General features: G+C 40.1%; 1 protein-coding gene across 4 annotated transcripts in view; it reads right to left on the reverse strand.

The window, feature by feature from the left end:
* brsk2a (BR serine/threonine kinase 2a) overlaps positions 1–14,367 on the reverse strand; it is a 179,238-nt gene that overhangs the window by 63,255 nt on the left and 101,616 nt on the right. For all 4 annotated transcript variants that reach the window (XM_085357267.1, XM_085357266.1, XM_085357265.1 and 1 more), the window contains exon 2: positions 10,571–10,665. In XM_085357267.1, coding sequence (XP_085213393.1) covers positions 10,571–10,665 — 95 coding nt within the window. The remainder of the gene's footprint in view (positions 1–10,570; positions 10,666–14,367) is intronic.

Raw genomic sequence — 14,367 nt, forward strand, 5'->3', positions numbered from 1 at the left:
AGCGTTTTGAAAGATGTGTAAAATATAGGATTATGATGGCATGAGTCATGGTTTAACATTAATCTATTATATTGTTTTCTAACAGCTTTGTGCCAGAGATCGTTATCTTTACAGCATAACGTCTTTTTCCCCCCGAATATGTATTTTCATACAGCTCAGCTTTATAATTCAAAGATTACTTTTTTTAAACAAAGCAGTTTTTACTCTTAATCTACCAGTCTTCAACATTATACAAGTAGATATCATGTTTCACTCTACATTATGACATTTATATATATAGTTACTATTTTAGGGTAATGATAGAATGAACAGTTAACATATGGGGAAAATAGGCGTAAGATCTGGATGGGGTAACGGCTGTAGAGAAGGAGACCTGGTCTAACTGTTAGGGAGCAGAAGGGGAGGAGACAACACAGCTTGGCTACTGGCTCACAGACAAAACCAGTCAGCTTGTCAGCATTCATACTTGTGACATGTGGATACATTACTCTATGCTGCACACACACTGTACACATACACTCCACTGATCATGGCAAGCCAAGAGCCACCTCCATCCATCCATATGTCGGTCAGTGAGCCAGTAGGGCAGAATAAGGGACAGGAGGTAGCCAAGCTGGTGTGCATGCAAGCATGTGTGTGTGTGTGTGTGTGTGTGTGTCTGTGTTCTTGCACATGCATGTTAGTTGGAAGGAGTTGATTCGCTGAAGACTGCTGCATGTCAGTCTTGGTAACCAGCATATAAGGACATCTGTTTCAAGGACAAACACAAACTATCTACAAGCTACAACATCGCAGAGGGCATCAGTCTGTAATGTGTCCCAAATCTACTTCTTGTGCAGGGAATAATCACTAACTTTGAGATGATATTAATGTGTGCTTCTGGGGGAACCTGCTTATCCAAAATTGGTTTGGAAATTTACAAAGACAGGCTCGGGGCAGTGGATTTAACAGTGTTTGTTGAGGTGAGGCGTGTGCGCATTAGGTAGCTGCGTTATCTCTCACAGCTGAGCTGGTCGCACTGGGAGCAAAACAAACACAAAATAAAATCATTTATTTGTATGATCCCATTTCAGTGAAAGTTTTTGAACTGAAAAAAGTAATCTCTCTCTACTTTCATCTTTTTCTGTTTATCACTTCTCCGTCCTTGTGGACCACACAAATACACAAATGTAAAATACACTGATACATACGCAGTCAGTCAGTGCAGCAGGTTTTTCTCTGATAATCACTTTATCAGTCATCCTTTGTGAAGCGGAGGTAAATTCCCTACACGGGGGAGTTTGATCAATGCCAGAGACATGTAAATCGATCTGGACATAGTCTCTGCTAGCTGGCTAGTCCTTATCCTTTATCCATCTTCCAACCTTTGAAATTGTGCTCATTACCCCTTCCCACCCAAGACCAATTCTGGTATCACTCCTCCTCTTCATCTTCTTCTGCTGGCCCTCATTTATTCTCAGTTTCTCTCATTCTATCTCTCTAATCATGTCTGTGATGTGTTCCTGTGCTGTTGACAGATTCATCAGGCTGGCACTTAGACCAGTGGCAGGCCATATCATTTCACCCTAACAGACATGTCCCTGGATAACCTTGGTCCTAATAATGTCTAATAGCAGAGGTGCTTTAGACCCTGCGGACACTGGGTCTAATCATGAAAACCTCTTCAAATCCACTGCATGAGCTTATGGATGCGCTTGAAGGACACATGCTAAAGAGTCGCAGAGACGACGTGTGATTGCTTATGTGAATGACTATGCATGTTTTTTCTGCGAAAGCCACATGCAGAACGAGCAATTTAACAGTGACAGGCAGGCAGTGGATCGCTTTGGCAGCAAAGTTTTTTTGTTTTGGTTTTTTTTTGGTTATTGTCAATTCATTCGTTTATGTCACTCACTAATTTCACAAGACGGGACTGGTACAGTATCACTTACACTAGGGTAAAGCTAATAACTTACTGTTGTCTATATTTGAGGCTAATAAAATAGTTGCTGCTGCTGTTCAGGAAAGTGGATTATCTAACTATTCTGACAAATTTGCATTAAATGCCTTATTTACATTAAATTCTTGTAATTCTTTTTAGAAGAAAAAGCTGCACACACAAACGTTAATGTTTAGTTTTGCCACTAGTAAGCTAGTGGTCATTCTGGTTTGCACTGGTTTGTAAAGTGATGTGCAAAAACAACAACTTACAGAAAGTAGGTAATGAAAAATTGACAGGGATAATTTGGTGCGGTAATTCAGGCAGACATAGGTGATGAGCTGATGTGATTTACTTACCAACTAATTAACTTCACATATGAATACGTGACTTATTTACTGACACAAACTGCAGACAGACAGAGAAGTCAATAAGTAAGAGTGGTCAGCTGAAACAACTTAAATTAGCTCAAAACTTTGGAAATAAGTTCAGAATGAATCTCACATTGTAATGAGGGAGTTGTTTTAGCATTCACACTTGTTAATTAGGCGATACAGTGAGTATTAGACATATTTAAAGAAACACAATGGGCGCAAGTTCTCTGTTAGTACTGCGCATTATTACCACTTCATTATATAAATGGCATATGCAATAATATAGTGTCCAAACTAATTTACAGTACACGCCTGCACTTATGCCTTGTAGTCATGTATAGTATGTGACTGAGAAAAGGATGGAGGAAAGAACGTCCTTGAGAGAGTGTTCGCACAACGGGGTCATTAGCTAACAATCCCCCTCAGAAATGTAGATGCAGGAGCTGATGAAGTTAAAACTGTTCTGCTTTTGATGTTCGACACACTGACCAGTCATTAACATATTTGGAGCAAATGTACGTGTTTATTTGCAACAGCTAAACGTGAATAAAAGCGAGTAAATATATGCAAATTAGCCTGGAAGATACTTTACCAATTGATGTCCTCACTTCAGTGGTCAAAAAACAAAACTGGCACGCACGCACGCATGCACACACACACACACACACACGCACGCTGAATTATATAAACAACACTAAATGGGAATCGTGCTAATGTTTGCTCTTTTCTAAATTTCCACCATGCTGTACAAATAGTAGTGAATTTATTCACAATAATGAAGACAACTGCATCGTGCTGGAGGTTGATATCTTGCAGTAAGCCCAATCACAGGCCATTGGGCTATGGGCCAAAAGCATATTTATATAGGGAACACGTTGAGAATTCTATGCAGCACATTGGACGTAAAATATGAAAGTAAAGATAGAGGTTGGAGTATTTTCCTCTAAAAGGAACACGATGTACCTACTTAAACAGGTGGATAAAGGATTCTACCAACATTCAGTGGTTGAAAAGGAAGACAAATTCACGCTCGACAGGGAGAAAAGCATAAATAAATAGCCATGAAAAGCTATCTGAACTGTGGAGGGGAACTCAGCTGATCTCTTCAATGAAATCATCTCCCTACTTAAGGGGGAAAGAATATGCCCTTTGCTGACAAAGTAAAAGAAAAAAGAAAAAGAAAAAAAAACTAAAGCAACAACAAATAAAAACGCAAATAAAGCTTTCTCATCTATCTGACAACACAGCAGCTGTTGCCTTTGAAGAGGGGAAACAAATGCCATCGATTCAGACGTCTGTCTGTCTCCTGTCGAACTCAATGGGGGATCCTGCTGTATCTTCTGTTCTGCTATCCTGCATTTCATTATTTCGAGTCTGCACTCCATCTCTGTTTTATCAGGATAAGGCATATGAAAGGTAAAATCACTCAAACAACACTGCATGTGTTTGATGAGCTTTGTCGCCACAGTGAGCAGCAGCAAAGCAGCAGTCAAGAGCCGCACAGTTTTACGTGCCGGATGCTTAATATTCCAAGTACCAGTCAGAAGTGTGTAAACCTCAGTGTCTGGTGTCTTCAGTCAGTGATATTGACCCATGAGTTATACAGTCGCACAAGTAAGGCTAAAACTTTCTTTCAACTTCAAAACCAGTCTTCGGGCACTGGAGGCAAAATCTATTCTCCATTTCATCAGAGCCTCTTTGCCACTCAGTACAGACTGTGAAAAAACTGATTTGGATGATTAGAAAGCAATTGGAGTGTCCTTCATCGTGACTGATAGCGGGCAAAGAACAAGGCCGAATATGGGGAAAAAATACTCTTCTTTAGGTCCCTACAGGATGCTGTGAGGAAACTGGGAGACCAAAAAAAAAAAAGAATGTCATGCAAGCACCCAACCTAAGCATACTCTATATCAACAGCAGAATTGAGCGGAAGCACAGCTGAGAAACAAAGTTGGTAATTCTATGGTCTTTCTGTGCAGTCAACCTGTTAAAATCAAACCAAGTTAAGTCCTAGTTTCTGGCTCAGCACCAGACAAAGCCGATGGATCAACACGGCAAGGCACAATATATGAAACCCATTTATTTTAAAGGGTGTCTGTGCACACTCAGAGGCACGGACATGCACACGAACAGATAAACACACATTAAGTTAAAGAGGATGTGTGTATGTTGGAGGCATTTCTATATCCAACTCACTTGCGGCAATACAGAGATGGGAGAGAAGGGACAATCTATAATCATTAGGAGGGAAAAGAAGAGATGGCAGAGAAAGAAAGCTACAGTGCTGTCACAGAGGTGTCGGGATAACAAGATTAGAAGTTGTGTGATTCATCTGTGGCCATGGCATTCTGCTCCTCACCCGCCCACCACAATCTCTGTCGGTTGGTGTGCTGAACCTTGATTCCTTGTCTTTCTGTGACTGTTTTATTTGAAATTATTATTTTACAATCTGCGCATTTAAAACTCAGATACTATAGTGTCATATAGACAGTCTAAAAGGAGTTTTTCTTTCATTTCAGGGCATCTGTATTATGTACTAAGACATGTAGACTTCACAAATTATACTAGATATGTTCATTTGTGAAAATCCACATAATCAAACAGCCCTGATCTTGTTAATTAACTCTAAATATTTCTGCCTTTATTCGCACCAAAGCTGTGGCATTGTCGTGCTGTTCTCGGCTTATAGTCCTCAGTGCAGTGTTTCAAATATTTGCTTAAGGGGGCAATTATACTGCACACTGCTGCATCTCCAAACTACTTTTCAATTTCTTGGGTGCACATTTCACATTTAAACTGAGCTGACTTACATCAAGGACAGAGTTAGAAAACCACCTTACTGACCTTATGGTCTTTAAAAGCTATCAAAATGAGCATGGCTATGTAGCAATGTCTACCTCATAAGACATCCATGTAAAATGTTCCAACTTCATATTCACCACCCTCTCTAACCCTCCCCCGACCCACTCACACTCTTCCCTCCCTATCTTCCTTCATCCTGCACTTCATCCCTCCTCTCCCTCTCTTCCTTTCGCTCTCTGAGCTTGGGGACAGTAGAGTGACTTTGAAGTTGTGCTGCTTCAGGAGGAGAGAGGGAGTCACTCTGGCTAATTAGTTGTCCTTATCCCAACAGCAGCAGCAGCAGCCACCAGCTCGCTGGCTCAGAGGAAGAAAACAGAGCAGGCATCAACAGCAACTACCAACTGCTGCATGTTAAAGATACCCTGATCCCTCTGCTAACGGCTAGTAACAATAATACTCACCCTAAGACTGAACTGCAGATTTATCGGAGTTGCTTTTTTCATATACAGTATAATGACAGGCAGTATGGTAGAAATATGTTACAGCGAATCCTCTTTTTCTCAGGGAAAACTTCAAAATCATTATGTGATTACATGAAATCACATAATGTCTCTAATGTTATGGTAGTTTCATTTTAATCTAGAGAGACAGAATATCAACTAAAATCCAGAAAAAAGACACTTTATGCAAAAGCTATAAATTAATTTACGTGTCATTGAAATACAGTATTTGATCCCCAAGCAAAACACAACCAAGACTAATTGGTCACCAGATTTTCACACATCTCAGGAAGGATGTTGGCCCACTCCTCTTTACAGAAACTCTCTAAATACTTTAGGTTTCTTGGCGGCCCCTTGGCAACTTGAAGCTTTAGCTCCCTGCACAGATTTCCTGTAGAGTTGAGGTCTGGAGACTAGCTAGGCCATTCAATGACCTTAATGTGCTTCTTCTTTAACCACTTCTTTGTTGCCTAGACAGTTTTTTTCTGGCTCTTTTTTTTATGCCTGACACTTCTGTCCTCCATTTGTCTGGAAAAACACTGTCTGCACTGATGAATCTGCTGCAAGACTTAGATCTATGCTTTCGTGCTGTTTACAACAAATTTCAACCCAACCACCCAACAGCATAAAAACACCATGATACAAGGAAAGATCCAACTTTCCTTGTATCAACAGCTCAGGATGCTGCTGGAGGTATAATGCTGTAATTCTTACCACATTTAGGCCAATTTGAACCAATTTGAACACCACAGCTTATCTCAGTATTGTTACTGACCATGTCAATCCCTTCATGACAACAGTGCACCTATTTACTTCCAGAAGGATTACCCACCATGTCACAAAGCTCATCTCAAAATGATTTCTTGAACATGACAATAGGTTCACTGTTCTGAAATGACCTCAACAGTCAAACCAGTGCAGCATCTTGTGGTGGAAGGGGTAATTCCCATCATGGATATGCACCCAACACGTCATGTCAATATGGATCATGTTGAATCTATGCCATGTAGAATTAAGGCAGGGTGTGTGTGTGTGTGTGCGGTAGGGATATGGTTGAAATGGAAGCTGGATTTGTACTCTTACGCTGGAAGTGAACACAAAGGGCCATGCCATATGTGGGAATGTCACAGTTAATAGATCAAGAAGAAAACAGGAACTTCTGACAAGAAATGCACAGAGATGTGGTGTCCTGACAAAGACATCTGTGTTATATTTTCCCAGCAGGGTTTCTCCCAACATGTCCATCTCTCTTCTTACTACAGTTCCCTTTTGCTTTCTCTCAACCTCATGGCCTGATCTCATAGAGACATGTCCAAAGTAGAGGGAGGTAGAGAGAGAACTGACAGATTCAGAAACATCAACTATTCCCTTGAGATACCCACAAGCACTCAGATTCATGCACAAAATGTTGGTTCTCTCTTAGTATCGGTTTGCCTTACTTCATTCAGTTTGGCCTCAGTGCGAAAGACTGCTGACATACTGTCATATGTGCACGTACTGTGTATTCTCTCTCTGTCTTTTTCTCTCTCATTCCAAACATGACAGGCAACCACTTCCCGCTGACGGAGACTCTTATTATTATTCAAGTAACTCCATTGTTAGCTTTTCTGCTTAGAAGTGAAAAAACATTGGGCCGCACTTGCTCTTTGAAGTAGTCAAGGCTCATTCCCTGGTTACAAACTGACATAAAGTTCATAGACGCATGCATTAACCAAGACAATTCAATGTCTTTCTGGTCCTTAGTGTCACAGTCTGTAGGGTTATGGAATAAAGAGTTCAGCATTAGTTATATAAAGTTCAACACACTGAGAGTGTAGAAAAGACCTCTCTGCCAGATACTCCGAGACAATTAATTCAACCCATCTCCTCATCTCCACAGACCCCTGACTCCCAAGGCCAGTCATAAGAAGGACAGACGGAGAGGGATGACATAGGTCGTGGAGGATGTGCACATGCTCATACTAAAGAACATGCAGATGTTGCTATGGCACATGTGCACACATTCCTCTGCACATTTGTGTGTGGCCTATATTTGTCTATGAGTGTATGCATGCATACAAAGTATATCTGTCATCAGGAGTGTTGCAAATACATATGCACACACACACAGACGCACACACAAACACACACCTGTCTGGGCGAGTCAGACTCTCCCCTAATGGCACCACGGGGACCCAAGACATTAGCATATTAAAAGGTGACATTTCACAGCCTGAGCTATGCAGGAAGCTACAGCCCGATCATTCTGACAGTCTGACAGCCAAATATGCAGTCCGAAGAGCAGACACATGAGAGTATGGGTTGCGACATAATGGGAATATGGGAAAACCTCGACTAGATTTGAGCTGGAAAACACCTGTCCAGTCATAGTAGGAAGCCCCAAAACATGAGAATGAATTTGTAATCTAATTTGTGAGATCAGTGTTAGGTGTAATTTGTGGTCCCGCAAATGTGTCCATCTGTGTATTCATTACTATTTGGACAGCAAACAGAGAGAGGTTTTCACCCACAGCGAGCGTGCTGCTGTGTAGTCACCCAATATCCCACCTATGGGGTTACTTATGTGCTGATCAAATGCTGATTGGATGATGATGATAGCTCACGCACTGGTTGTACCACGTTTTTTTTGACACCGCCGCCATCAGACAACAAGATAAGATAACTCTTTATTGTCATTGCACAGTCATACATAGTACAATAGTACAATGAAATTGGAAAACTGTCCTACGTCGGCACTACATGTAACACAACACGACACGATACGACACATCACAACGCAACACAAACAACACAACACAGTATAATAACTTAGTAATAAAAAAGAAGAATAAGTGTATTTGTCTTGCACACTGTTATTATTGCACATTAATTATTATTGCACCTTGTTATAAATATAAATACTATTATTATTACTGTTTTTACTGTTGTTAACCCCCCCCAAAAAAAGTCCAGGTAGGTAGCCAGTCAGGTCAGCTATTTGCATTGATCAGGGCTATTGCCCTGTTGTAAAAGCTGTCCTTGAGTCTATTTGTTCGGGACCTCAGCAGCCTGAACCTCCTGCCAAACAAACACTCTCTCCAGGTCGACGAGGAGTCCATAACTGCTACCAGACTGCCTTCAACTATACCTCCTCAAGCATTAAAATAAGCATAATGTGTTCCAAAACTAGCAGGAAATTTACATGTAACTTGTAACATGTAAGTTTGGTAATGAGTCATGCCATTAGATTTCCAGACTGTGAGAACGGCTGAGTTGTACTTGAGTTACATCCCATATGGAAAAGATATATATAAATCTTATAAAGTTTGTATCTGTCTTGTGTGAAACTTGTATGAAAAGCAGATAAGAGTGAAAACTGATATAAGATCCCTTGAAAAATTATATAAATAAAACTTGTATGTTTTGGATACTTACTAAAACAATATATGAAAGTAATGAGAAAGTGGCCACTTTCATGAGTAAAATCATATAAGTTTTTACTATTGCTTTTCCATATGGGATGGCTCTGACAAAGCAACAGCACACAATCTCACACACCATTTCCATGTAAACAGTGTTACAGGTTAGCAACAACAGGCACAGGTAGACACAAACACACTGACATTTTAGCATGTGATCCAAAAATACTGACTTGCAGCATGAGTGGAAAAAACCTAGAATCTCTTTTTATACATGTAGAATAATGCTGATAAATTTGAATTTTTGTAGATACATATTCTCCCCGACGTAATTCAGTTCTCACTGGCACATACACTACACCTGCTGTTACACACACACACACACACCCACCCACCCACCCACCCACCCAACAGTCTACACTGCTGAGACAAGACTGACAATGGCTGAGGTCAGTAATTGGCTCTGAATTGCAGCTTCAGCAAAAGACTCGGTCCTGTTGGAAACCTGTCAGTATTTGGCATCTGTTACCCTCATTTTCCTTTGCAGGACAGCAAGATGTCACCTAGCTCACCGACATGTGTTACAATAGTTCCTCTACTTCTGCTACAATACGTCTATCAGAGCTGAAGCTCTCACAGAAATGACCTGCCTGTCTTTCATGAGAACATTAAGACTGCATGTTGAATGGGATAAGAGGCAGAACAGAGAGAGACTTCAAGAGCAAATCAGCAGCAAGCAAAGAGCAAAACAGACTCTGACACAGCAAGAAGCTAATAAATACAGACCGTTTATCAAATAACAATATCCAAGGACAGAGAATTTTTCATCTGTAGTTGAATAATGATGCCACGTGAAGCGATCCAAAACTGAGGGATTTTCCATTTTCAGATAACCTTTACTGTGAGCAGACCCATTCTCCTCCTGCTTTCCAGCTCATAAGCCAACAATTACAGCAAGCACTTGTCTCTGCGTGTATCCTATAACTACCATTTTCAGGTTGTAGTGTCTCTGAGTTGCCCTCGCTCTTCTTCTTCTCTTTAGTTTCTTTACAACTATTCCATCAAAACAAGGGACAATGTTGCACTGAATGGAACTTCCCAGCAGGAGTCCTATGATGCAATGACAAAAAAAAGAAAAAAAAAATTCTATCCTACTGTATGCCTTAAAAAGAAACAATGCAGACTTACTAGTAAAAGCATACTAATTATAGTCACAGAAAGCCGCTTTGCTGTTGTGCATTAGAAGCTCTGACTCTTGCTTGATGGGGGAGCTAAGCAGCTGACTCTTTGAGTCTGAAATGCGTCACTACCTCAGCATGTGATTCCACTCTGTGATATAAACTGCTAATATTTAAGAATTTTTGCAAGATCAGCTGTTGATTTTTTTTGAAACCTTGGTTCTGCTGAGGAAGTCCACTAGCTTAGTATACTATCCATCCATCAACTGTGGGAACATGACAAATAATAAAGTTTACGGTAAGATAGTAAGGCAAAAACAATACAGAAAACGAAATTATTTTTTCATTTGCACTAACCATCCTCATCAGAAAGTCCGAAGACTAAGAGCCGCAAACATACCTTCATTAGTACTGACTCGCTGAGTTTCTCACGGTTCACAATCTTAATGGCGACTTTCTGGCATGTTACACAGTGGACTCCAAGTTTGACCAACCCTGGAAAAAAGGAAATACACATTTCATTAGTTCAGACACTCTGCTGAATATGAATTTCCACTGAAAACATTAGGAAAAGTCCTAAAATGGGCTGTGATTCTTAAAAAACACACTTAAAAAAAATTCTCTTGTCAAGTGCATTGACAAGAATAATATAAAGCAGCTAAGGACCAAATGTTGCTAATGCTTGTAATGACTTGTGAAGTGTACACAGAGCCTTAAATTAACTGCCCTCTGGGGTTTATTTGAGTCATAAAGGCAGTAAGTGAGCAGGCCATTTGCTCTATTGATTCCGATAATGTATTAAACCACTGTAATGCAGTAATGTTAATTCATCTAAAATGGTACAAACAATAGGATTATAAAAAAAGAATTACAGGATAAAAAACTAATTATCAACCAGCATCCAAAATGACATGAATGAAGAAAAACTGCACAGAGCTGTAGTGAGAAACTGAAAGTAGAGTGGCATATTTCAAAAACACAGCAGAAAACATTACCATTTTCTTCACAAGACAAACACACTGATTCATGGGTAGAAATCTGGGTGTGCCAGTCAGTTGTATAGGGACTCCCACACGAAGACTCTGTCAAAACTCATATAATTCCTGTGATTTCTCACAACCCAAAAAGCATCTTCTGCTTTGCCTTACTAAATGTCCCCAGGTGTCCTCACTTAAGTGTAGAAAACCGACAGGGATACAACAACAATGAGTGTAGTTACAGTGGAACAAAGTGATGAGTGCATTTGATACAGGGAAGCCATGACAACAGCACCAATACATTTTCATTTGAGCTGCATTTTTATTAGAAAGATGTTTGAAAAGAAAACAAGAAAAACAAAACACCCCAAAAAACAAATTTTGGTTCTCTTTCATGGAAATTTCTCATGATTTGGCAGATATAAACTGCAAACTATATCTAGAAACTATATCTAGAAAAAAAAAAGACTTCAGCAATTTAACAGCTGAAAAGCAAAATTGAACCTGATTTAATTTAGCCTCTTTAAACTTTGAGGACCTCTTTCGGTGCCTCCACATACATTTAGATTTTCCCTAGAAATACCTTCCTGATGAAAACTCAGTTTCACCAGAGAACTTCGGACTTGCACAGACAGCAAACATCAACGTCTGTGTCAAACTGACTCAACATTCACATTAATGATCATTACTGAAGACAGCAGTTCGGTGGAAGCCCAAATGTGGCTCACATCACATCAGGTGAGAAGCACAGTAAGGAGCATGCTTGTCTTTTTTCCCCAACATTGTGCACTATAAATTAATTCCCCAGGATCACAGTCAGCATGGGAGTTCTACAGTGACAGATTCCTTGCCCTACTTGCAAGTGTCAGCTTCCTGTGACTGCATCTTCTTCTTCAAACTGAAATTCAAGTGAAAGGATTGCTGATTTGACACAGAGCAGAAGATTAAACCTGCTGCTGCAGCTGCACGAAAGCAAGTGGTGTGAATGGAACTTCCAGGGAGCAATCTAAAAATAGCAAGAATAACGTCAGTGGTCCGGAGGTGTACAGTAAAACATCCTTGAAGTTAATAATGGCCAAAATAAAATCAAGTACAGTTTTCTTGTTTTTTTTAATGGATGGAGTCATAATTTTCAGTCAATGAAAGATTAAAGAATAGAGTAATATCCTACAGAAAGGGTTTGCTGGTGTGAAGCAGACCAATGTGGGCTTTTAGGATCCTCAGCTATGTCTTTCTCATAGATTTATTTCTGTATAACCCAATAGAAGAGGAGAGTCAATGAGCTTTGAGGAGGTGTTGAAAAACAGAGAAGCAGAAGTATTCCGATGCCACAGAAATGCCTTGAACGCTACAGAGATGACGGTAGGGGGAGGGCCAATTGTGGGATATAGTGAAGGAGGAGTGAAAAAGTGAATAAAGATCAAGTGAAAGATGAAACCAAAAAATTTAAATAGATTGAAAGTAAAGGACACAACATTATTCAAATGACAGGCCACAGATAATTAAGCAATAATGGGGAGTGTGTGAGCCTCTATCTTGGGAAGTTGAGAGGCCGCAGGGGCCGAAAGTGGAAACACATGGAAAGGAGGTGTGAGAGATAGAGAATGACAGAGAGATAGGAAGCAAATGTTAAAAAGAGGAAGATAAAAGATTTAGAAAGAAAACATTTTGGAAAGGGGATGAGGCAGTTGAGCAGAAGGGGGAACAACAGACAAACCCATTAGACTTGTGATGGTAATCATATGTTAATGACTGCTATAGAGAAGCTCATAAGTCATGATAAACACATTAAAGAGAAAATATCTGCCTGCAAACACATGAAAAGCTAACTGGATTATTCGCCTCACTATCCATCTTCCTCCAATGCCTTTGTTTTCTTGAGCAGGGGGCACATTAGCAAGAGAAAATGTGCAATGAGAAGACAACACATTATGATTTTACAACCACTTTGCTTATGGATTGAAATGAACTGTTACAAGGAAGTTCAGTACATAAGACACAAGACATTAGCCCCTCTTATGCAAAATATCTCAAAATTATGACTCACAACAAGAAGCGAATAAAACTAATGCTCAAATTACTAGCTAAAGCCAACAACAGACAAAAGTCAGATTGTCCTTTCTGAACAATGCCAAATGTGTCAATTAAATACTCAGCTGAACATGAATTGTTGTACTAAACTTTACAGCAATCCATCCAGTCGTTGTCAGGATATTTCTAAAGGCCAGAAATGTCAACTTGTCCATGTCTGCACAAAAGGTTGTTGAAATGTGTCAGAATCAAAATGATGTAAATCACTGCTATCCCTGAAGCTAGGCTGGTAGCACGGCTTGTATTTTATATGAAAATGAGGCACAGAGAGCTTAAAACAAGCTAAAGCATGTCATTATGTGTGGGTCTTACTTTCAGACATTCCAAAAAAAAAAAAAAAAACATTTGCCAAGTAAACAACATTTGGACATAATGTCAAAGTGTGCCCTATAAACTCAAAGTCATATTTGCCAAACTACAACACAGAGCAAAGTAAGAAACCCTGAAGAAGTTGTCAATCCTACCACAACACACCAGACAACAAATGCAATAAGTAAAGCATTTCTGTTCTTTTCTTTTGGATTTCTGTCAGTGAATTGGCTTTTGTTCACAGGACAAGCTGTAGACTGGTGGCCAGTGGTTGAGATCTCTCTGCAATTTTGTACCTTCAAAATAAATTCCCTGGCTCTTACATCTATGACAAAGCTGATGATATTATGGTACGTCCCATACATGACCCCAACATCCTTCTCCCAACATCAAACACATTTAAGAAAAAATCCTCAAAATAACTGCACTATGATTCTCTTATTTCAAGTATGCTGCGATAGCTAACTTCAATTTCTCCATGACCCAAAATAAACTCCCCTCCTCTGCTCTCGAGTGTGCTGTAATTTAAGAGCTCACCTACTGCCAGTGCCCCTTTCACCTGTCTATAACAGCACCCTTGGACAAACAGAAAAAAAATGAAAGCTGGAGTGGCAAGCGAGGGAAGAGGAAGACACCAGGATTTTGTCTGGCTCGTGGTGTGCTGAGTAGGTAGGCTGTCTTTGAACATAGGTTCAAATGTAAGGCTTCAGCTGAAAGCACAAAGGTTTGGTCCACATGAGGGGTCCATTTGCCAGCGCATGGCTCTGTGTGCGCATGTGAAGCAAGTATCTGTGCAAGTTTGAAGCTGATGTGTAGCATT

Source organism: Diplotaxodon limnothrissa, linkage group LG7 (assembly GCF_057381915.1).
Source record: "Diplotaxodon limnothrissa isolate DT_005_m linkage group LG7, D_limnothrissa_male_GT1.1, whole genome shotgun sequence".
In the NCBI taxonomy this organism is placed as follows: Eukaryota; Metazoa; Chordata; class Actinopteri; order Cichliformes; family Cichlidae; genus Diplotaxodon; species Diplotaxodon limnothrissa.